Here is a 24,723-nt window from a genome sequence, read left to right as displayed (position 1 = left end):
GCGGCCACATGTAGCCCGAGGGGCTAACTAGTGCATGAACGGCAGAATCTGCAAAACAGTGGAACATGGGCACACCACACAACAAACTCACGTGAACCAGCGCAACACAACCGTGGCTAAAACTCAGGTGTATGAATAGGATGAGCAGTCCAGGCAGCACGTTCCACAATCTGACTGAATAGAATTCACGGTACTCAGCTCTGGCGAAAGTCAGTCTCTCTGCGCGCTGTGTTGCAGTCCCTTGCTTCCCCAGTCCGCTCTCCGCTCCCAGTCCTCTCTCCGCTTCCCCAGTCCTCTCTCCGCTTCCCCAGTCCTCTCTCCGCTTCCCCAGTCCTCTCTCCGCTCCCAGTCCTCTCTCCGCTTCCCCAGTCCTCTCTCCGCTTCCCCAGTCCTCTCTCCGCTTCCCCAGTCCTCTCTCCGCTTCCCCAGTCCTCTCTCCGCTCCCAGTCCTCTCTCCGCTCCCAGTTCCAGTTCTCCTTCCAGTCCCCGTGCTCCTTGACTGACGATCTGAGTTTAAAAACCCTCCAAATCCCCCGGTTAATTGCGGGCAGCTGGGTGCTTCCCTGCTGCACACCTGCAGCTAGTTGGCTTAATAGGGTACTGAATGTGGTCCCCGTGACAGAAGCATGTCACACCACAGTATATAATTCTTTATCCTGCGCAAAAAAACAACACACAACTGTTTTTCTCCATATAGAGGATTATTGCATGTGAAGATGCTTGACCTGGTAGGTCAAGTATGGTTTTTGAAATTATGCAAAGTCAGGTCATACTGCATGTACTCTGCATAATATTATCTGTCTACACTCTCTTACCAGAGTCAAAATACAATATACACAGGGAAAGTTTTCCAGTCTTGAACACGTTACTGTGTTGTGAAGCTGTGAATAAGCAGTTCTCGGCCTGTTCTAGGTGGTCTATCACATGGAGATTAAGGAGGTTATAGTTGAGAGTTTAATGTAACCATTTTCAATGGACATCACTGGAGATTGGACACAGAAATTATCAACTTCATTAATGATTAAAAAACGAAATGGAAGACCATTTATTTGGAATACAAATGAGACATTTGTCTATAACAGGACAGAGGTGCATTTTCAGTTAACTCCAGAGGGCAGCCAGTTAGATGCTTGCATAAAAGTTAGTAACAAGAAATAAAACAAATTATAGTAACATACTTTTGTTTGTATCATAGCTTCAATCGATGGAAAAACAGAATAGCAGAAGCAAATTGGGAAAACAAGAGCCGCTCAAACTTATCTGAATGTGCACATGAACAGAAGACCACTACTCAGCAGTACTTCTCTTTAGAGGAATTTACAGGTGTATTAGAAATTGAATTAATAGGAAAAATAAATAAACTATATCAATGTAGAAACAATGCATAATTTTTGAAACAACTAAATAAATAAATGGTTTTCATAAATAGTTACATAGCATGAAAACTGACAAGATATGGCATGACTGCAAAGATTTTTTCAATTTTTTTCTTTCCCTGAGGTTTATTGACGTTTGAAAGAACTCTGTGGTCACCAGTGTCGCTCGATGGCTCTCTAGTTTCTTCTAGATAAGGAGAGATTCTTAGTCTGTGAACACAACACAACTCAACAACCCAATAGATGTTTACGCAGTTTCAATACTGTAATACTTTATCTTTACTCACATCTGGTTTTGGAGCAGCCTAGTTTTGGCTGTCGTCGTTGATGGTGGCATAGGTGGGGCCATCTTCGCGTCCATCCTAGGGGTGTAATTTTACCAGAAGAATTCAGCACAAACAGGGTGTTTCTAAGTGACTGAATGATTGATTCAATGTTTTGACTCGGATCAATTAAATATGTGTTAAACACACTGATAAATGTTCAGAGTTAATAACATTAAATAACTGGTATCTCTTTCTCACCTTGTCCTCATTAGTAGGATGGGTTTGCTGGTTCCCTGTGGCGTTACTAACACTTTCTGTAGTCAGAGCCTATGCAAATATTTGAAAAAAGTAAACAGAATTTCAGTTCACTGTTCATGTATGTTGAATGTGATCAACTAAGATATTGATGCTCACAAGTGTCTTTGTTTTGCTTTCCCTTTCTCTGAAACAGCAATCATTAGGAATCAATACCATCTTAAAATAAATATGTATGTGGCTTCCCAAAATTATACTTTCCATACATTTTATGAACAACAATGAGGGTAACTTACTGGCTCTCTTCTTGTGAACTATGATGATGACAGCCAGGAAGCAGAGCAGGACTGCACCAATGGCTCCACCCACAGTAAATGGAGGTGTTGAAGTGGTAGAGAGGGGTGTTGTGAGACCTGTATGATGTTACAAACCAGGATCACATACTTACAATCTGAACATTGTAAGTCACTGATTTAACAAAGGAGTAGCTGAAATCGGTTCAATAATATTGCTTACTGTGCAAGAAGATTGAAGAGAAGTTTTCTGATTTTATTATGTTTTATGTGTTATTATGACCAGTCATTTTAACTTGCCCTCGCTGACCTTCCTGCTCTGTTCACGGCGTTCATCTTCTCCATGGGCTCTCCTCTGCCCCTCTGCCCTGCGCCTGGTCCTGCCCCTGCTTGCTCTGGTCTGCCTCCTGGCTCCTCCAGCCTGCGCCCCTCTGACCTTGCACTGTGCCTCCCCCCTTTCAGGTGGCTCCGCTCCAGACACCCTGCCCGCCCCAGCTCCTGTCTTCCCGTTGGGACCCTGCCTGCCCCCGCCTCCACCTTCAGGCTGGTCACACCGCCTCCCCCTGCCCGCCCCGCAGCCCCCTCTGCCTCCAGGCCTTCCCCCTTGTCTCCCTCCCTCCGGGCAGCCACCCTCCAGGGTAATTACCTCTTTTTTATGATCTATGCTCTTTTGTTAAGCTTTCTCTTGGAAGTCGCTTTGGATAAAAGCGTCTGCTAAATGCATAAATGTAAAATGTAAATGTAAATTACGTGGACCTGGCCGACCTCCTCCTCCTGTCCCAGGTCTCTGCTCCCCGCACCATCGTCGGGTCCTGTGGCCCCGTCCTAGCCTGGCTGCCAGCAAAAATTGGGGTCGGGAAGTTGGGTCTGGGGAACCTCGGATGGGGAAAAACTATATCCGAACAGGAGCTGTTCGGACCGATCAAATTGTCAGGGCGGGCTTTATACGATGATGGACAGATGATCAACAGTAACGTAATCAACCACGTCACCAACGAGCGCTTGGGTTGAATTCGTTTTCAACAAACAACATATTACGTTGCTCTGATTAGTTGTAGGTCTATCCAATTTTGTGAAGAGGCATTTGTTTTACGAGTTTGGTTGAAACACGCCCCATACTCACAGCCCAACGGAGAGTTCTCAGACTCATATTCTGACTAGAAAATAATGTGTATGACAACGTCAGGCTAGCCCCTTCCTGCTCTGCCACCCTGAACCCTCCCAGCAATGGCTCACGGCATCCGAGTTTGCTTGCGCGTTCTCCCTGTTCCGGGACGTCATCTGCTCCTCCTTTACCGGGCTCCGGGTTCTACACCTATCACTTCTGGTTTGCCCCCGAGGCTGCGGGGCAGCTCCAGCAGTTCAACGAGGCCACCTACCTACTGGAGCTCTATTGTCGGGTTTTCGCTGCCCGGTCCGCCCTGCTCCCTGTGCGGCGCTCCTTCCCACCCTTCCCTGGAGTGCATGATCGCAGCCAGCCCGGTCCCCGTGCGTGGCCCCCACACTTGGCCCCTGGCCCCCCGCCCGGCCCCCTTTTGCCTCCTCCGGCCCTCCTTCCCCTGCCCCTCCTGGACCAGAACATAGTTACAGGTTGGTGGTATATTATAGGGGTTGGAATTAAACTATTTGATGCTGTACCTTATGGATCTCTGAATACCTCAGAATAAAGAGCTGTCTACAAATGTATAATTCATGATTATTTAAAATCTGTCCTGATATTCACTTGGATAGTACATGCATAATATTACTGAGATCAGAACTGACATTATTAATTACGTTCAGGTCAGACATTCATGGGATGCTGTCAGCGCTGTATTTCAAGTCACAGCCTACTGGTGGAGTCAAGGACACTGTGACTGAGAAGAGATGTTAGGGTTCAAAATCCATGTTAGGTTTCATCATGTTGTTTCCACTATAAGCCCACTTAGTTGAAACGGACATACTTACTGGTTTCAACAGACAGATATACCACTACATCTTCCCTGGATTGATCCCCTCCCTCTGTGAGATATTGTCGACAGAAGTAGTGTCCAACATCCTCAGTTTTGACACTAAGAACCATCAGAGAACAGTCAGACCCCAGACTCAGTCTCTCTGTTCTGCCTGAGTCTTTTTTAATTACTCCATGACCAACCAGTTCAATGCTGTTGAAGTTCCATGTAGTAGAGGAGCAGTCTTGGTAAACCACATAGTCACACGGCAGACTGATGTTTTCTCCTACTTTGTGGTGAAGAGTGGGAAAGTCTCCTTCTGGAGAGAAATGCTTTTTCATGAATGGTGAGAGCTACTGTATCACATTTAGTAAATTAGTCAAAATGATGATAAATAATATAATAATCAAACCTTTTATGTTTAATGTAATATTATACAAAAACAAATGATGTGTACACATATCCTGATACCCCAAATATATAGTGAATGTACAGTACTACTACCTAGATTATGCTTAGAGTATTAGAAACATTTCTATGTGAATAGCTGTCGCACATTTGACTTTGTCTTCATCGGTTTGCACATACATTCATTACCTTTATAATTCAACAACTAGTACAAATCCAGATTACAGAGATGTATTCTAAAGTAAACTAAATAGTAGGCTAATCTGTCTATTGTTTTACCTGCTATGTGGAACCCAATGGTCACAAATAATCCCAAAACAGCACGATTAACTTTAACCATGGTTCTTCTCTTCACAGTCAACTCTCAACTATGCTCTCTTCAGATGAGTGATCAGTGTGGATTTGATGATTTGTGGGTTTATTTAGAGGTCAACTGAATATTTTAGCCGAAAAGGATATGACTTCATGAGCACGTTTATAACCAACACATCTGAAGGAATGAGGAACTGTGTATTGGTCAATCTGTATTCATCTCTTTAATAAGTTGTCAGACAATAAAATACATTTAATATGAATTGCCACAAAACTAAAAAGGGCATGCGGTATTGATAAGTTTGAATATTTTGGTGTGTTAGTGAGTACTGTCTTGTCTCATGCATTATCAAAAGGCTCTTGGAAACTGGAGTAAGCTTTGACAGGAAGAGGTCTGGCAGACTCAAAGCCACAACGGATTGAGAAGACAAGCTAGTCACCAGCCTTTGTGATAGGCGGCTCACAGGAGGTTTTGATCTATAAATTTGACAGGTTGAGTGGCAGTAAGAAAGCCATTGCTACAGTAGCAAAATAAGAAAAAGAGGCTTTCCTGGGCCATGAAGCATAGCAACACGGTGGAGGGTCCCAACGGAGAACCAGGGGCCGGTGGAGGAGCAGGTGCACCTCCACATGGTGCCTGCTCCAACTTGCCATTTGTCTCATCCCCACTGGGGTACTCCTCCGGGAGTACACCAAAGGGGGTGGAGACCCGTTTGCAGTGGCTGATCTGAGAGCAGGTTCCAGTCCAGCGGACTGATTTGAGCCAGAACCAGGAGACCGCCATCCAGCACTCCAATCCAGGGCCGCCGAGAAGGAGGTCCCAAAGAGCACCCACCCAGAGGTGTTGAAGACATCAAAAGGTGAGTCACGTGGAGAAAGCAAGAGAGGGGCTGCTGTTGCTACCATGCTTCTCTCCCCCATGTGTGATTTTATGAAGCAGATGACAGCACCCAGACGGAGAACCAGAGAGAGGAGCCTGGAGAGGGGAAAACACTTTCAGTCCCCCTCCGGCTTCTACATGAAGCAGATGACAGCACCCAGAATGGGGATGAGATGATACTGAGGCGGAGGCCCTCGGTTGTTTCATGAAACCGAGGCCGCTGCCTGAGCTACGATGAAAGATGAGATCCAGACATACTGACGCACACACCTGACAGACATTTACTGATACTGGACGCACGAGTTCACAGACATCACAGACATGAGCCACACCGAGAGTCACTATTGCACGCCTCCAATATTACTGATGTGATCATTGAGATGCATCATACAAAAAGAACAATCTGTAAAACAACACCTTACCGAGGACGGGAAAATGACTGGACGCAGCATTAGAGGGGACAGACCTTGCAGGGTTTGTGGTTAGAGTCCCAAGCATTCTGGAGGTTATCCAGGGATAGCTGTCCCTCTTTCAATGGCTGATCTGTGTAGGATCAAGAAGTGGCCTTGTGTAAGGTTGGGTGTAACGAATGTGACTGTTCTGTCGGACGAGTCAGTCATCTCCCACCTGCATGGTTATGTGTATTGCACAGTGGTACAGTGAGAGTGTTGGAAAAAAATACATTTAAGAATACGGTGTCTATGTATGTTCACACTCTACTGGATGAATTGTAAGTTCAATTGTATCTTGGTTCAATGTTACTTGTCCTGCATACCATTTGGGTGGGTGACATAAATTCTTGAGGTTGCTGACTATGCTATTCCTGTACTTTTTAGAGTTCATTAAATGTGTCAATTAATTATGGGAAAGTATTTGGAAAAATACATGTAACCACACTGCGTTTATGTATAGTAACAGCCTGGTGCATGATTTTCCAGTTGCAGATGGACCTGTAAGTATAAGGGCATCACCATTTTGGGTTCCTCATACAGTTAACAATGGCACTATGTGTAGTAGGAGTGCCTATTCATTCCTGCCAGCCGACTAGTTAGGATCATGTTATTTTGGGTTTCCTAACAAGCTCTCAGACCTGTTGATGGTTAACCTTCATCTTTTGCCCAAACACTGATGGCACTGCCACAAGAGAAGTAGTGTTGTGAAGTGAAGCTGGGATCATATCACTTGATTCACTAAAGCACACTCACTTTCATGATTTTCAGGAGCTATTCTCCCTGTGTATGGTATTGTTGCTGCCTTCAACGACATTAGAAACTAAACAGTAGAGCTGGAGTCCATTGGTAATGAGACAGCCGACGCCTTAACTGTGGTTGCTTCTGTGATGAGGGTTATGAGGCAGGTAGTGCTACAAAACTATCTGTTATCAACTCAGGGAAGCATAGGTGCTGTTCTAGGTTATGAGTGTTGCACCTTTTATTACAGATGGATCTGCTTATATCACAAATATGGCTGCTCACATTAAACAGATCATGAAAGCATTGGGGGAACCTGAAGTTTGGAATTTTGCTGACTGACCTCCTCTGGGGGGGGGGTTTCTTTTCGACTATAATTCAAATGGGAATTACTGGATTGGGCATGTTGATCGTCGTTGTGCTGAACGGGGTTTGTGCTTGGAAGATGTGTACTGCCTGCTGTGTACAGTGCTGTGCACTAAGCTCTCGGAAGCATGCCAGTAAGATTATGGTAGCCTAAATCAAGCCACAGACAAAAGCAAGCAAGACTGATGATTACTTTATTGCCCTGGGACTGATTGCCATGGCTGATACATAATCTCAAGTACCAAGTGAGTACTCTGCCAATATGATAAAGATGGCAATTTGCCTCCTATTTTCCAACTAATGTACAAAACTGTATGTAATCTGAAGGGGTCTGTCCTTAACCACAAATCAGTCAAACATAACTAAAGATAATGATTACGTTATTACTTTTATACTGTTTGACATTAAATTAATTTAATGAACAGTGTTTGATCTATACCCTGCTGTGTTGAGCTCATGAGAGCATTACCCTTGGTTATGTCCAGGAGAGAAATATCCCTGTTTCTTGTCTCATTGATAAACTGTCATTATGCTGTTTGCCTATGATGTGCACATTCATAAGTTAATTCTTTGTAAGGTCTGACTAGGAAATACCTGTGACACTAGGGTAGGTCAGAGGTCACAATATTACCAAAGTGTATAATGCCATGCAACTTTGAACGAGGAAAATAGAAGGAGCGTCAAGGCCATTTCTAGGAGCCCTATCTGAGGACCTAAGTAAAACAATTCACTTGATTGACTTGGTACTTTCATAGCAATTGGGTACTATTTAATACATATTTAATTGTTCTTTGTTCATTGTTTGGCTTTTGATCCTCTGAAAACAGCAAAAGTAAAGAATAAAACCCTGCCCCAAATACATTTACCACATAGGCCATGTGTTGTTTTTAGTTAGGCATTTTAGATAAGTAGATTAATGTCTCCTGTATGTAATGTATTCGTGTATGGGCCATTGCGCCTGAAATAAACATTAAATAAAAAAAATAAATTTACATTTAGTCATTTAGCAGACACTCTTATCCAGAGCGACTTAGAGTGAGTACAGGGACATTGCCCCGAGGCAAGTAGGGTGAAGTGCCTTGCCCAAGGACGTAACGTATGTATGTGGCTTCCCAGTATCATACTTTCCATAACATTCTATGAACAACAATGAGGGTACCTTACTAGCTCTCTTCTTGTGAACTATGATGATGACAGCCAGGAGGCAGAGCAGGACTGCACCAATGGCTCCACCCACTGCTGCACCCACAGTAACTGGAGGTGTTGAAGTGATGGAGAGGGGTGTTTTGAGACCTGTATGATGTTACAAACCAGGATCACATACATACAATCCGAACAGGTGTCGAAAAGCTGAACTGTCAACTTAAAATGTCAAAATACTGGTGGGTGGTCAACTGATTCTACTGGGAGGGAATGACAACTACTTTAAGTCTGACAGTTTTTGAACTTAGAATTTCCCTGCTTCCAATATGACAGTTCAACATGACTCACAGCTCATTCACACACATTGTTGCAGAAGGCTAAAACACGGCTAAAAATGGCTCCATCTCTTGTTTTAATGATGAACTGCATCTCAGTTCTCAAGAGTACAAGCAGAGGCTCAGCCAGCCACATTCAATGTAAAGCACGCACTGCTGGTAGGTTCAATAAAACCACACATACATAACAACAACAATCTTTTGACGTTTTAAGATGATTTCAGAAGGGTCTCTAGTTTAATCACTTCCTCTATTCCTTGTCTTTTCCGGGATTTAAATGAGGGTCTTTGGGTCATCTCACTTACCGACCAACCCTTGTGAACAAAGTTTTAGCCATGGCTACAACTCTGAAATGAAATGTTAACAGGTTTATTGTGCAAATATTAAAGCATTGAAAAATAACTGTTTCCTCGTTATTTGTGTTTGAGTCGTATTTTTCTCACAACGATGTTGGGAGGTATGGGCGGACGTGTTGAAGAAAGACGAGGACTTGTTTCAATGCGTACTGAATGACACTAAAATAGGAAGAATGTCATAGTATGTATTATGTAGTATGTCATAACATGGCAAACAACAGTTTTTCTCCATATAGGGGTATCTTGCACATGAACTGCTTGACATGGTCTCACAAATGTAAACCAAAAGTATGGTTATAAATGACATGGGAGTTTAAATTAAAAAATTGCAATGGACATCACTGGATACACAAAAATGCTCAGCTTCATTCATGAATAAAAAACTAATTGGAAGACCATTTATTTGGAATACAAATGAGTAAACATTTGTCTTTAACAGGACAGAGGTGCATTTTCAGTTAGTTTCAGAGGAAAGCCAGTAAGATGCTTGCATAGTAACATATTTTTGTTTGTGTCATAGTGGTCAATGTTTCAGTCGATGGAAAAACAGAAAAGCAGAAGCAAATTGAGGAAACGAGAGGCGCTCAAACTCCTATTCTCTGAATCTGCACATGAACAGAAGACCAATACTCTGCAGTACTTTTCTTTACAGTTAAAATGTATAGGTGTATTAGAGATGGAATTTATAGGTATACTAGATAAAGGTATATCAGTGTAGAAGCAATGCATCATTTGCAAAACAAATACATAATAAATGGTTTTCAGAAATGGTTACATAGAATGAAAACTGACAAGATATGGCGTCACTGCAGTGGTTCTCATGACAATTTTTTTCTTTCCCTGAGGTTTTTTGACGGTTGAGAGAGATCTCTGTGGTCACCAGTGTCGCTCGATGGCTCTCTAATTTCTTCTAGATGAGGAGAGATTGACTGAGGCATATGTCACCATGTCCTCCTGCTGAGTCTGTGAACACAAAACAACTCAACAACCGAAGAAAGATGTTTGTACACATTTGATTCAATGCTGTAGTACTGTATCTTTACTTACATCTGGTTTTGGAGCAGCCTTGTTTTGTCTGTGGTGGTTGATGGTGACATAGGTGGGGCCATCGTCACCTACATCCTAGGGTAGTAGTTTTACCAGAAGAATTCAGCACAAACAGGGTGTTTCTAAGTGACTCAATGATTGATTCAAGGTTTTGACTTGGATCAATTAAATATCTGTTAAACACACTCAGGAATGTTTGGAGTTAATAATATTAAATAACTGGTATATAGCATGAGATAGCATGAAGAAAGATGCTTGTACACACTGTTTCAATGCTAGTACTGTATCTTTACTTACATCTGGTTTTGGAGCAGCCTTGTTTTGACTGGGGCGGTTGATGGTGGCATAGGTGGGGCCATCGTCACGTCCATCCTAGGGGTGTAGTTTTACCAGAAGAATTCAGCACAAAGAGGGTGTTTCTAAGTGAATCAATGATTGATTCGAAGTTTTGACTCGGATCAATTAAATATCTGTTAAACACACTGATGAATGTTTGGAGTTAATGACATTAAATAACCGGTATTTCTTTCTCACCTTGTTCTCATTAGTAGGATGGGTTTGCTGGTTCCCTGTGCTGTTACTAACAATGTCTGTAGTCAGAGCCTATAAAATGTGGAAAAAGTGAACAGAAGTTCAGTTCACTGTTCATGTTTGTTGAATGTGATCAACTAAAATATTGATACTCACAAGAGAGTCATTGTTTGGCTTTTGGTTCTCTGAAAACAGCAAACATTAGGAATCAATACCTGCTCAAAATAGATGTGTATATGGCTTCCCAAAATCATACTTTCTATAAGATTTTATGAGCAACAATGAGGGTAACTTACTGGCTCTCTTCTTGTGAACTATGATGATGACAGCCAGGAAGCAGAGCAGGACTGCACCAATAGCTCCACCCACTGCTCCACCCACTGCTGCACCCCCTGATCTTCCTCCTGCTCCCCCTCCTGCTTCCCCTGCTTCCCCCCCCCTGCCCCCCTCCTGCAAATTAAACAGAGGTGTTGGAAGTGGTGGAGGGGGTGTTGTGAGACCTATATGATGTTCCTAACCAGGATCACATATTTACAATCCGAACATTGTTGCTGACAACAAGGTTCAATGTTATGGCTTACTGCACACTAATCATAATAACAGGTTATTTTGATTTTATTACGTTTTAGGTTTTATTGTAATGACCATTGATGTCTTAATAGCAGTAGTGCATGTTTTGTGTATTCTTTGGATCACTAATGACATTATTAATGGTATACACATTGATAGTCACTACGTTCCTGATATGTTGTTCCTGACAATTTTACCATTAGCCTTGTAATTAAATCACAACGGTACTGCACCCATGTTAAACTCTGCCTGGTAAAAGGTTAAATGGTAGTAACATACCCTTAATTTGGGGGAAATGGTGGATGCATAAGTAGTTATTCCATCTGTTGGACCAGAAAACTGTTGAGGTTGGTGGCATATTATAGGGGTTGGAGTTAAAATATTTGATGCAATACCTTACAAATATTTGAAAATATCAAAATAAAGAGCAGTCTACAGATTTATAATTCATGATCATTTAAAATCACTCCTGATATTAACTTGGATAGTACATGCATATTATTATTGATATCAGAACTGACATTGTTAATTGTGTCAGGTCAGACATTTATGGGATACTGTCAGTCCTGTATTTCAAGTCAAAGCCTACTGGTGGAGTCAAGGACACTATGACTGAGAAGAGATGTTATTGATCAGTGTTAGGTTTCATCATGTTGTTTCCACTATAAGCCCACTTAGGTGAAACTGACATACTTACTGGTATGAACAGACAGCTCTACCACTGCATCTTCCCCATGTGGACCCCCTGCCTTTCCGAGATATTGTCGACAGGTGTAGCGTCCAGCATCATCAGTTTTGACATTAAAAATAAGAAGAGAACAGTCGGTCCCCAGACTTAGTCTCTTTGCTCTGCCTAAGTCGTTTTTAATAACTCCATGAGCAACCAGCTCAATGACAACACGGCTGTCAACGCTGTTGAAGTTCCATGTAGTAGAGGAGCAGTCTGGGTCAACCACATTGTTACACGGCAGACTGATGTTTTCTCCTCTTTTGTATTGAAAAGTTTGATGGTCTCCATCTCGAGAGAAATGCATTTCATGAATGGTGGGAGCTACTGTTTCGCTTTTTAAATAAATCAAAATGATGATAAATAAAATAATGATCAAACTTTCTATGTCTAATGTAATATTATACAAAAACGTTAAGTGTAAACGTATCCTTATAATCCTAAATCTATATTGAATGTACAGTGTTACTACCTAGATTATGTATTACAAACATCTCCATGTGAATATCTTTAAACATTGTCTTCATCTATATGCACATACATTCATCTCCTTTAAAATGCAATTACAAATACAAATACAAATCCAGATTACAGACAGTACTTTTAAGTAAATTAAATAATAGGCTAATCTGTGTACTGTTTTACCTGCTATGTGGAACCCAATGGTCACAAATAATCCCAAAACAGCAAAACTAACTTCAAACATTGTTCTTCTCTTTACGGTCAACTCTCAACTGTACTCTCTTCAGATAGTGTGGATTTGATGATTTGTGTGCTCATTTAGAGGCATACTGAATATCTCAATCAAAAAGGAAATGACGTCATGAAGACGTTTAAAACCAACACTTCTGAAAGAATGAGGAAGTGTGCATTGGTCATTCTGTATTCATCTCTTTAATAAGTTGTCAGACAATAAAACCAATTTCATATTTGCCACAAAACTGAAAAAGGGCATGCAGTTTTGTTAAGTTTGATTTGTTTGGTGTCTTGGTTACAGTCTCATGCATCATCAAAATGGTTTTGGAAACTGGAGGAAACTCTGACAGGAAGAGTTGTGGCCACAACGGATTGAGAAGACAAATTATTAAACAGCCTATATGATTGGCGGCTCACAGGTCAACAGCTTTACGCACAGCTTAACACCGGTCAAAGTAAGCAAGTCTCAGTTTCAACGGTGAAGAGAAGACTTTGAGCTGCAAGTTTGACAGGTTGAGTGGCAGTAAGAAAGCCTTTGCTACAGTGGAAAAATAAGAAAAAGAGGCTTGTCTGGGCCATTAAGCACTGCAAGTGGACTACTGAAGACTGAGAGAAAGTGTTATGGACCTATAAATAAATGAGGAAGTACCCTACTGGGTTTTAGTATGTTGTTGAGTAGGGGAAAAATGGGTTACTCAGTGTGTGACACAGTTGTCAAACATGGAGGAGGAAGCATAATGTTCTGGGGCTCTTTTGCTGAATCCAGAGTTGGTGACAACATAGGTACCACAGCATTTTACAACACCATGCAAAACCCTCTGGTATGCACCTAGTTGGTCATGGATTTGTGTTTCAACAAGATAATTACCCAAAACATACCTACAAACAAACTCCATCAAGATGGTTTGGGATGAATTGGACAGAAGGGTGAAAGCAAAGCAACCTACAAGTACAACACATCTGTGGGAACTTCTGTGCTGGGAAGACTTTCCGAACAATATTGTCATGTCCCCAGCCTAGGCCAGGACGGATTCCAGTCTGTTTATTCCAGATCCAGTCATCCATTCTGTTTCTTCACTCCCTCCCGGTAACTCAACTTCCCTGCGGCTCATTCCCTCATCAACACCACAGCTCTCAAACCCCAGATTGTCATCCACTACTCGCCAGTTTGATGAATCAAAGACCCCACGTCTTGCCTTTTCGTGATCAATTCCTTTTCTCTGGATTATTGTTGTTGTTAACGCTTGTCCCTATCTACCTAGAGATTGCCGCTCCCTATCCTCCGTTGCTCTTACTGGTTCCCCGCTCCACTATCCACCAGCTCCCCCACTTCAACCACCCTCCATGTCAACAAAGGGTCAGCACACAACCTGAATCATGTGTGTGCGTCGTGCGTTTGGGTCCTCCAGGTCAGCCGTAACAAATATTTGAAGTCGAAAAAATTTTTCGAACACAAATGTGTTTGGCTGTTATGTCTTCAAAAGGTGGCTACTTTGATGGGTCAAACTCCTCTTCTCTGAATCTGCACATGAAGAGAAAACCCTGAAGTTCCTCCCTACATTTCTGATTTAATACAGCTTCATACTCCCACCCGTAATTTGTGGTGAATTTGGTGTGAATTTGGTTAGAATTTGGTGTTTCTAATTGACTCAATGACTGATTCAATGATTTGACTCTGATCAATTAAATATGTGTTAAACACACAGAGGAATGTTTGGAGTTAATAACATGAAATAACGGCTATCTCTTTCTCCCCTTCTCCTCATTAGTAGGATGGGCTTGCTGGTTCCCTGTGGTGTTACTAACAATGTCTGTAGTCAGAGCCTATAAATTTTGGAAAAATTGAACAGAATTTCAGTTCACTGTTCATGTTTGTTGAATGTGATCAACTAAGATATTGATACTCACAAGAGAGTCATTGTTTGGCTTTTGGTTCTCTGAAAACAGCAAACATTAGAATCAATACCTGCTCAAAATAGATGTGTATGTGACTTCTTAAAATCATAATTTCCATACATTTTATGAGCAGCAATGAGGGTCACCTACTGGCACTCTTCTTGTGAGCTATGATGATGACAGCCAGGAGGCAGAGCAGGACTGCACCAATGGCTCCACCCACAGTAACTGGAGGTGTTGAAGTGGTGGAGTGGGGTGTTACATTTACATTTAGCTGACGCTCTTATCCAGAGCGACTTACAGTAAGTACAGGGACATTCCCCCCGAAGCAAGTAGGGTGAACTGCCTTGCCCAAGGACACAACGTCATTTGGAACGGCGGGGAATCGATCCGGCAACCTTCTGATTACTAGCCCGACTCCCTCACCGCTCAGCCATCTGACTCTGGGTGTTGTGAGACTTACTTACGTATGATGTTACAAACCAGGATCACTTACAATCAAAACAGTGTACGTCACTGTTTTAACAAAGGAGTAGCTGAAAATGGTTAAATGGTATGGCTTACTGTGCACTAATCATATATTCAACTGTCATTTTATTTTAATGACCATTAATTTTAACTTAATCTAATTTGGTTAGTACATGTAGTATGTATTCTTTGGTTCACAAGTGACATTATTAATGTTATAAAGATTGATATCCACAATGCTTGTGATTGACAACTTTACCGTCAGCCTTGTATTTAAATCACAACTCTATTGCACCCATGTCGAACTCTGTCTGGTAAAAGGTTCTTAAAGTAGTAACATACCCTTCATTATTGGGTAAATGGTGGACGCAAAGGCAGTGATTCCATCTGTTGGACCAGAAAACTGTTGTAGGCATATTATAGGGGTCGGAGTTAAACCATTTGATCCAATACCTTACAAATATTTGAAAACCTCAGAATAAATAGCAGTCTACAGACTGGCAATTCATGATTATTTAAAATAACTTGGATAGTACATGCATTATATTTCTGTGATCAGAACTGTAATTATTAATTTTGTTCAGGTCAGATATTCATGTGATGCTGTCAGCCCTGTATTTCAAGTCACAGCCTACTGGTGGAGTCAAGGACACTGTGACTGAGTAGAGATGTTAGAGTTAAAGATCTACTTCTGTCGACATGTTAGGTTTCATCATGTTGTTTCCACTATAAGCCCACTTAGTTGAAACAGACATACTTACTGGTTTCAACAGACAGATATACCACTGCATCTTCCCTGGATTGATCCCCTCCCTCTGTGAGATATTGTCGACAGGTGTAATGTCCAACATCCTCAGTTTTGACACTAAGAACAATCAGAGAACAGTCAGACCCCAGACTCAGTCTCTCTGCTCTGCCTGAGTTTTTTCTTATAACTCCATGACCAACCAGTTCAATGCTATTGAAGATCCATGTAGTAGAGGAGCAGTTTGGGTAAACCACAGTCACACGGCAGTCTGATGTTTTTTCCCACTTTGTGGTGAAGAGTGGGAAAGTCTCCATCTGGACAAAAATGAATTTCATGAATGGTGAGAGCTACTGTATCACATTTAGTAAATTAATCAAAATGATGATAAATAATAAAATAATCAAAATGTCTATGTTTAATGAAATATGATACAAAAACATGATGTTTACACATATCCTGATAACCCCAAGTATATATTAGATGTACAGTACTACTACCTAGATTATGCTTAGAGTTTAAGAAAAATCTCCATGTGAATCTCTGTTGCACACTGTGGCCCTTCATGATTTGGAAAATACTGGACGCATAGGTGGTGATTACTAGCCTGGCTCTGCCCTCCTACGTACTTCCGCTCAATTTAGATTTAGCTTCTGTACTAGGTCTGGCCAATAGGTATGTAAATCAGATTTTTCTGGTTGATTTTCAACCGGACAATCAGCGTACAGAGGGAGTGGCTGAGAACAATGACGTTGATGTTGTGCGGTAGTTTGTGTTGTAGTTCCGTAATGGCGGTGGACAAAGATGCGAGCGAAGCCATTCGGTCCGTTGTGGCAACGCTGCCGAATATCCAACGGCTAAAGCCGGGGCAAGAACGTGTTTTGTTGGCGGCCATGATGTTGTGGCCCTCTTCCCCACGGGGTTTGGGAACAGTTAGATTTTACAGCTACAGCAGCTAGCTCTGTTTCAGTAGTGGTGAAGGAATTGGCTCAGGCAAACACTAGCGATTGGTTATGGCAGATCAGAGTGGCTCTAGGCAGACCCAATAGTTTTAAACTTCAACAGAGTACCCGCCTACAAGGAATTCAATGCTTGTCAATGGAGCGAGGCCAGACTCTCTGTACAAATGAAATGTACGAGAGTCTGGTTAGGACCAGGCTAAGTGATTAGCCTACATCCGTTGGACCAGAAAACAGTTAGAGGTTTGAGGCATATTAGAAGGGCTGGAGTTAAGCTATGTGATATTATACCTTCTGGATCTCGGAATACCTCAGAATAAAGAGCGGTCTGAAGATTTACAATTCATGAATATTTAATATCACTCCATATTCACTTAGATAGTACATAATATTACTGAGATCAGAATTGACATTGGCCGGGTTTCCCAGATTCGTTAAGAAGATCTTAACGCTCAGAGCTTCTTTGGAGCGTACTAAGAACGCTCTAGAACGCTCTTAGAACGTTCTTAAGAAGCTCTTAGTGTTAAGAGCTTCTTAATGAATCTGGGAAACCCGGCCATTCTTAGTTATGTTAAGGTCAGACATTCATGTGATGCTGTCAGTCCTGTGGTCAAGGATACTGACTGAGAAGAGATACGTGTTGTTTCGTGCTGTTTCCTCTATAAGCCTTCATAGTTGAAACTGACATACTTACTGCTGTGAACATACAAATCTACCACTGCTTCCTCCCAGTATTGATTCCCTCCCTTTGTGAGATATTGTCGACATTTGTAGACTCCAGCATCCTCAGTTGTGAAATTAAGAACCATCAGAGAGCAGTCGGACCCCAGACTCAGTCTCTCTTCTCTGCCAGAGTCTTTTTTTATAACTCCATAAGCAACCAGCTCAGTGCTCTTGAAGATCCATGTAGTAGAGGAGCAGTCTGGGTAAACCACATAGTTACACGACAGACTGATGTTTTCTCCTCCTCTGTGTTGAAGAAAGGAAAAGACTCCATCTGGAGAGAAATGCATTTCATACAATAGTGAGAGCTACTGTGTCACATTTAGTAAATGTATCAAAGTGACACAAGTGACAAGAACACTTTCTATGTTTAATGTTATATAATACAAAAACACAATGTTTACACATATCCTGATAAGCCCAATTCTATATTGAATGTACAGTACTACTACCTAGATTATGCTTAGAGTATTAGAAACATCTTTATGTGATTGTATGTTGCACATTTTACTTTGAACATCTGTTTGCATGATATTACTGAGATCAGAACTGATATTGTTAATCATGTTAAGATCAGCCATTCATGGGATGCTGTCAGCCCTGTATTTCAAGTCACAGCCTACTGGTGGAGTCAAGGACACTGTGACTGAGAAGAGATGTTAGAGTTAAAGATCAATGTTAGGTTTCATCATGTTGTTTCCACTATAAGCCCACATAGTTGAAACTGACATACTTACTGGTTTGAACAATCGGAATCAGCTTTACCGCTGCATTTGTCCCAGATGTATACCTTCCCTCTGTGTGATAATGTCGACAGTTGTAGAATCCGCCATCCTCAGTTGTGACATTAAGAACAATCAGAGAACAGTTGGACCCCAGTCTCAGTCTCTCAGCTCTGCCTGAGTTTTTTTTAATAACTCCATGACCAACCAGCTCAGTGCTTTCGAACATCCATGTAGTAGAGGAGCAGTCTGGGTAAACCACATTTTCACACGGCAGTCTGATGTTTTCTCCTACTTTGTGGTAAAGAGTAGAATAGTCTCCATCTGGACAAAAATGAATTTCATGAATGGTGAGAGCTGAGCTACTGTATCACATTTAGTAAATTTGTCAAAATTATGATAACTAATATAACGATCACACTTTCTACGTTTAATGTAATATTATACAAGAACATGAAGGATACATGTATTCCGATAACCCCAAGTCTACATTGAATGTACAGTACTACTACCTAGATTACACTTAAAGAATAAGAAACATCTCCATGTGAATATCTGTTGCACATTTAACTTTAAACATTGTCTTCATCTGTTTAAATAATATTACTGAGATCAGAACTGACATTGTTAATTATGTTAAGGTCAGACATTCATATGATGCTGTCAGCCCTGTATTTCAAGTCACAGCCTACTGGTGTAGTCAAGGACACTTAGTTGAAACTGACATACTTACCGGTTTCAACCTCCAGATATATAGATGCATCTTTCCCGTGTTGACTCCCTCCCTTTGTGAGATATTGTCGACAGGTGTAGCGTCCAGCATCCTCAGTTTTGACATAAAGAACAATCAGAGAACAATCGGAACCCAGCCTCAGTCTCTTTGCTCTGCCTGAGTTTTTTTTTACTCCATGGGTAACCAGCACAGCGCTATCGGAGGTCTTTCTACTCTCGAAGATCCATGTACTAGAGGAGCAGTCTGGGTAAACCACATTGTCACACGGCAGTCTGATGTTTTCTCCTACTTCGTGGTGAAGAATGGCAAAGCCTCCATCTGGAGAGAAATGCATTTCATGAATGGTGAGAGCTGAGCTACTGTATCACATTTAGTAAATTTGTCAAAATTATGATAACTAATATAATGATCACACTTTCTACGTTTAATGTAATATTATACAAGAACATGAAGGATACATGTATTCCGATAACCCCAAGTCTATATTGAATGTAGAGTACTACTACCTAGATTACACTTAAAGAATAAGAAACATCTCTATGTGAATATCTGTTGCACATTTAACTTTAAACATTGTCTTCATCTGTTTAAATAATATTACTGAGATCAGAACTGATATTGTTGATTATGTTAAGGTCAGACATTCATATGATGCTGTCAGCCCTGTATTTCAAGTCACAGCCTACTGGTGGAGTCAAGGACACTTAGTTGAAACTGACATACTTACCGGTTTCAACCTCCAGATATATAGATGCATCTTTCCCGTGTTGACTCCCTCCCTTTGTGAGATATTGTCGACAGGTGTAGCGTCCAGCATCCTCAGTTTTGACATAAAGAACAATCAGAGAACAATCGGAACCCAGCCTCAGTCTCTTTGCTCTGCCTGAGTTTTTTTTTACTCCATGGGTAACCAGCACAGCGCTATCGGAGGTCTGTCTACTCTCGAAGATCCATGTACTAGAGGAGCAGTCTGGGTAAACCACATTGTCACACGGCACTCTGATGTTTTCTCCTACTTTGCGTATAAGAACGTAAGGGCTTCCATCTGGAGAGAAATGCATTTCATGAATGATGATAGCTACTGTATCAAATTTAGTAAATAAATCAAAATAATGATAAATAATGTAAACATTTAACTTTATATGTGTAATTAAATATTATACAAAAACATGATTTGTTAATGTATCCTGATAACCCCAAATCTATATTGAATGTACAATACTACTACCTAGATTATGCTAAGAGTATAAGAAATATCTCCATGTGATTCTCTGTTGCACATTTAACTTTAAACATTGTCTTCATCTATTTGCGCATACATTCATTACCTCTATAATGCAATAACTAATACAAATCCAGATTACAGAGATGTACTTTAAAGTAAACTAAATAATAGGCTAATCTCTGAACTGTTTTACCTGCTATGTGGAACCCAATGGTCACAAATAATCCCAAAACAGCAAGACAAATTTCAACCATGGCTCTTCTCTTCAGTCAACTCTCAACTGTACTCTCTTCAGATAGTGTGGATTTGATGATTTGTGTGCTTATTTAGAGGTCAACTGAATATGTTAGCCAAAAAGGAAAATGAAGTCATGAGCACGTTTAAAACCAACACTTCTGAAAGAATAAGGAAGTGTGCATTGGTCATTCTGTATTCCTCTCTTTAATAAGTTCTCAGACAGTAAAATCAATTTCATATGAATTTGCACAAAAATTAAAATGGCATGCAGTATTGATAAGTTTGATTATTTTGGTGTTAGTGATTACAGTCTCATGCATCATCAAAAGGCTCTTGGAAAATTGAGAAAACTCTGACAGGAAGAAGTCAGGCAGACCCAAAGCCACAACGGATTCAGAAGACATGTTAGTCAACAACCCACGTGATAGGCGGCTCACAGGACAACAGCTTTACGCACAGCTTAACACCGGTCAAAGTAAGCAAGTCTCAGTTTCAACTGTGAACAGAAGACTTTGAGCTGCAGGTTTGACAGGTCAAGTGGCATTAAATTGCTACGGTGGCAAAATGAGAAAAAGAGGCATGCCTGGGCCATGAAGCACTGCAAGTGGACTACTGAAGACTAGGAGAAGGTCTATGGACCTATGAATACATGAGGAAGCATCATGCCGGGTTTAAGTACGTCGATGAGTAGGGGAAAGGATGGTTCCTCAGTGTGTGAAACCCACTGTCTAACATGGAGGAAGAAGCGGGATGGTCTGAGGCTCTTTTGCTGGATCTAGAGTCGACGACTTACAGACAGTGAGAGGCACCATGAACCAAAATGGGGACCACAGCATTTTACAACACCATGAAATACCGTCTTGTATACACCTAGTTGGTCAGGGATTTTTCTTTCAGCAAGATAGTGACCCAAAACATACGTCAAGGCTATGTCAGAACTACCTTAGATGAAAAAACAAGACGGTCGGCTTCAAATCATGGAACGACCAGCAGTCTGTCCAGACAGACCCTATCAAGATGATTTGGGATGAATTGGACAGAAGGGTGAAAGCAAAACAACCTACAAGTGCAACACATATGTGGGAACTTCTAGAGTGTTGGGAAGAACCTTCCAAAAAATACTTGATTTCCTTTGTAAAAAGAATGCCACAAGTGTGTTTGGCTGTTATGCTACTTTGATGAGTCAATCTCCTCTTCTCTGAATCGGCACATGAACAGAAGACCACTACTCTGCAGTACTTTCCTTTACAGGAGTTTACAGGTGTATTGTAAATGGGATTTATAGGTATAATAGAGTATATCAGAGTAGAAGCAATGCGTAATTTGTAAAATAAATCAATGTATAAATGGTTTTCATAAATGGTGATATAACATGAAAAATTGCAATATGTGGCATGACTGCAACAGTTCTCATTATTTATTTTCTTTCCCCGAGGTTTGTTGATGGTTGAGAGAGATCTCTGTGGTCACCAGTGTTGCTCGATGGCTCTCTAGTTTCTTCTAGATGAGGAGAGATTGACTGAGGCATATGTCACCATGTCCTCCTGCTGAGTCTGTGAACACAACACAACTCAACAGCCTAAGAAAGATGCTGGTACACACTGTTTCAATACTGTAGTACTGTGTCTTTACTCACATCTGGTTTAGGAGCAGCCTTGTTTTGGCTGGGGTGGTTGATGGTGACATAGGTGGGGCCATCGTCATATCCATCCTAGAAGTGTAGTTTTACCAGAAGAATTCAATGTGTTTTTAAGTGACTCGGTTGATTCAATGATTTGACTCTGATCAGTTAAATATGTGTTTTTGCTCTTACACACATTGAGGGATGTTTGGAGTTAATAACATGAAATAACTAGTATCTCTTTCTCACCTTGTCCTCATTAGTAGGATGGGTTTGCTGGTTCTCTGTGGTGTTACTAACAATGTCTTTAGTCAGAGCCTATGCAAATTTGAAACAAGCAAACAGAATTTCAGTTCACTGTTCATGTTTGTTGAATGTGATCAACTAAGATATTGATACTCACAAGAGAGTCATTGTTTGGCTTTTGGTTTTCTGAAAACAGCAAAAAATTAAGAATTAATACCTGATCAAAATCATACTTCAATAAAATGTTATGAGCATTAATGAGGGTAATTTACTGGCTCTCTTCTTGTGAGCTATGATGATGACAGCCAGGAGGCAGAGCAGGACTGCACCTATGGCTCCACCAACTGCTGCAGTAACTGCTGCAGTAACTGGAGATGTTGAAGTGGTGGAGAGGGGTGTTGTAAAACCTGTATAATGTTACAAACCAGGATCACATACATACAATCCAAACATTGTACATCACTGATTCAATGTTATGGCTCACAGCGTACTAATCATAATAAACGTTTATTTAATTACGTTTTAGGTTTTATTGTAATGACCATTGATATTAACTTAATAACATTAGTGCATGTTGTATGTAATCTTTGGATCACAACTGACATTCCTAATGGTATAAACTATAAGGATTAATAGTCACCATGCTTGTGATTAACAACTTTACCGTCCGCCCTGTATCTGCCTGGTAAAAGGTTTATATGGTAGTAACATACCCTTCATGATTGGGGAAATGGAGGATGCAGAGGTAGTGATTTCATCTGTTGGACCAGAAAACAGTTAGAGGTTGGTGGCATATTATAGGGCCTGGATTTAAACTACATGATGCTATACCTTATGGATCTCTGAATACCTTAGAATAAAGAGCAGTCATGATTATTTAATATCACTCCTGATATTGACTTGGATTGGCTTGCATGCATAATATTTCTGAGATCAGAACTGACATTGTTAATGTTCAGGTCAGACTGTCAGTCCTGTATTTCAAGTCACAGCCTACTGGTGGATTCAAGGACACTGTGACTGAGAAGAGATGTGAGGGTTCAAATTCTATGTTAGGTTTCATCATGTTGTTTCCTCTGTAAACCCACATAATTAATACTAATATACTTACTGGTTTGAACAGACAGCTGTACCACTGCATCTGTCCCAGTTTGTTTCCCTACATTTCTGAGATATTGTCGACAGGTGTAGCGTCCAGCATCCTCAGTTTTGAAATTAACAACCATCAGAGAACAGTTGGACCCCAGACTCAGTCTCTCTGCTCTGCCAGAATCTTTTTTTATAACTCCAAGATTAACCAGCTCAGTGCTCTTGAAGTTCCATGTAGTAGAGGAGCAGTTTGGGTAAACCACATTGTCACACGGCAGACTGATGTTTTCTCCTACTTTGTGGTGAAAAGTGGAGTCTCCATCTGGAGAGAAATGCATTTCATGAATAGTGAGAGCTGGTGAGAGTCAGGTGGCTGAGCGGGTAGAGCATCGGTCTAGTAATCTGAAGGTTGCCAGTTCGATTCCCGGCCGGTGCACATGACGTTGTGTCCTTGGGCAAGGCACTTCACCCTACTTGCCTCGGGGAGAATGTCCCTGTACTTACTGTAAGTCGCTCTGGAGAAGAGCGTCTGCTAAATGACTTAATGTAAAATGTAATGTAAGCTACTGTATCACATTTTGTAATTAGTCAAAATGATGAGAAATAATATAATAATCAAACTTTCTATGTTTAATGTAATATTATACAAAAACATAAAGTATACACATATCCTGATAACCCCAAGTCTATATTGAATGTACAGTACTACTACCTAGATTACACTAAGAGTAAAAGACACACTATGTGAATATCTGTTGCACATCTGACTTTAAACATTGTCTTCATCTGTTTGCATAATACTACGGAGATCAGAATTGACATTGTTAATTATGTTAAGGTCAGACATTCATGTAATGCCATCAGCCCTGTGTTTCAAGTCACAGCCTACTGGTGGAGTCAAGGACACTGTGACTGAGAAGAGATGTTGGGGTTAAAGATCAATGTTTCATTTCAGGAACGGTGATAGCTACTTTTTCACTTTGTAAATTAATTAAAATGATGTTAAATAACACGATAATTTATCTTTCTGTTTCATGTAATATTATACAAAAACATGGTGTAAACGTATCCTGATCACCCCAAGTTTATATTGAATGTACAGTACTACTACCTAGATTACACTTTGAGTGTAAGAAACATCTCCATATGAGTTTCTCTTGCATTAAACATTGTCTTCATCTGTTTGCACATTCATTTATTGCCTCTGTAATTCAACAGCTAATCATACAAATCCAGATTACCCAGAGCACATTCTGCTTTGTAAAATGTCATTTATTCTGTTTTGTCATGTACTCTTAAGTTAACTAAATAATAGGTATTGTAATCTGTGTACTCTCTTACCTGCTATGTGGAACCCAATGGTCACAAATAATCCCA

The 24,723-nt window shown here is 40.9% G+C and overlaps 3 protein-coding genes across 5 annotated transcripts in view; 1 reads left to right on the top strand and 2 right to left on the bottom strand.

Moving 5' to 3' along the window:
- Nucleotides 1-5,930, top strand: part of LOC124469093 (proline-rich protein 36-like) — a 31,489-nt gene extending 25,559 nt beyond the window's left edge. The window contains exons 5-8 of the mRNA XM_047022184.1: nucleotides 2,653-2,828; nucleotides 2,974-3,083; nucleotides 3,377-3,780; nucleotides 5,782-5,930. Of these exons, the coding sequence (XP_046878140.1) occupies nucleotides 2,653-2,828; nucleotides 2,974-3,083; nucleotides 3,377-3,780; nucleotides 5,782-5,930 (839 nt within the window). The remainder of the gene's footprint in view (nucleotides 1-2,652; nucleotides 2,829-2,973; nucleotides 3,084-3,376; nucleotides 3,781-5,781) is intronic.
- A 3,559-nt stretch (nucleotides 5,931-9,489) lies between these two features.
- LOC124468688 lies at nucleotides 9,490-20,435 on the bottom strand. 2 transcript variants are annotated; one of them, XM_047021568.1, is made up of 9 exons: nucleotides 17,445-17,540; nucleotides 15,808-16,108; nucleotides 15,389-15,433; nucleotides 14,729-14,806; nucleotides 14,591-14,619; nucleotides 10,693-10,761; nucleotides 10,456-10,530; nucleotides 10,159-10,233; nucleotides 9,490-10,074 (listed from the first exon to the last, which is right to left on the bottom strand). In XM_047021568.1, the coding sequence occupies exons 1-9, from the start codon at nucleotides 17,454-17,456 to the stop codon at nucleotides 10,012-10,014; spliced, it is 747 nt and encodes a 248-aa protein (XP_046877524.1). In that variant the 5' UTR covers nucleotides 17,457-17,540; the 3' UTR covers nucleotides 9,490-10,011. The 2 variants fall into 2 exon arrangements, with proteins under 2 accessions (XP_046877524.1, XP_046877523.1); XM_047021567.1 differs by lacking the exons at nucleotides 9,490-10,074; nucleotides 10,159-10,233; nucleotides 10,456-10,530; ... (2 more) ...; nucleotides 14,729-14,806; nucleotides 15,389-15,433 and adding exons at nucleotides 18,211-18,519; nucleotides 18,929-19,246; nucleotides 19,656-19,973; nucleotides 20,347-20,435 and having other exon boundaries at nucleotides 15,928-16,108; nucleotides 17,445-17,747.
- Nucleotides 20,436-20,450: 15 nt separating this feature from the next.
- Nucleotides 20,451-24,723, bottom strand: part of LOC124468692 — a 4,525-nt gene continuing 252 nt past the window's right edge. The window contains exons 2-9 of one of the 2 annotated variants that reach the window (XM_047021577.1): nucleotides 24,688-24,723; nucleotides 23,369-23,668; nucleotides 22,971-23,015; nucleotides 22,530-22,664; nucleotides 22,415-22,443; nucleotides 22,261-22,329; nucleotides 22,027-22,101; nucleotides 20,553-21,943 (exon numbers count right to left, since the gene is read on the bottom strand). In XM_047021577.1, the coding sequence (XP_046877533.1) occupies nucleotides 21,881-21,943; nucleotides 22,027-22,101; nucleotides 22,261-22,329; nucleotides 22,415-22,443; nucleotides 22,530-22,664; nucleotides 22,971-23,015; nucleotides 23,369-23,668; nucleotides 24,688-24,723 (752 nt within the window). In that variant the 3' untranslated portion in view covers nucleotides 20,553-21,880. Of the gene's footprint in view, nucleotides 21,944-22,026; nucleotides 22,102-22,260; nucleotides 22,330-22,414; nucleotides 22,444-22,529; nucleotides 22,665-22,970; nucleotides 23,016-23,368; nucleotides 23,669-24,687 lie in introns of both variants that reach the window. The other variant, XM_047021578.1, reaches the window with a different exon arrangement.

Source organism: Hypomesus transpacificus, chromosome 6 (genome assembly GCF_021917145.1).
Source record: "Hypomesus transpacificus isolate Combined female chromosome 6, fHypTra1, whole genome shotgun sequence".
Taxonomy (NCBI): Eukaryota; Metazoa; Chordata; class Actinopteri; order Osmeriformes; family Osmeridae; genus Hypomesus; species Hypomesus transpacificus.
The sequence above is the reverse complement of the archived record's forward strand: the minus strand, read 5'-3'. Positions and strand labels throughout refer to the sequence as shown.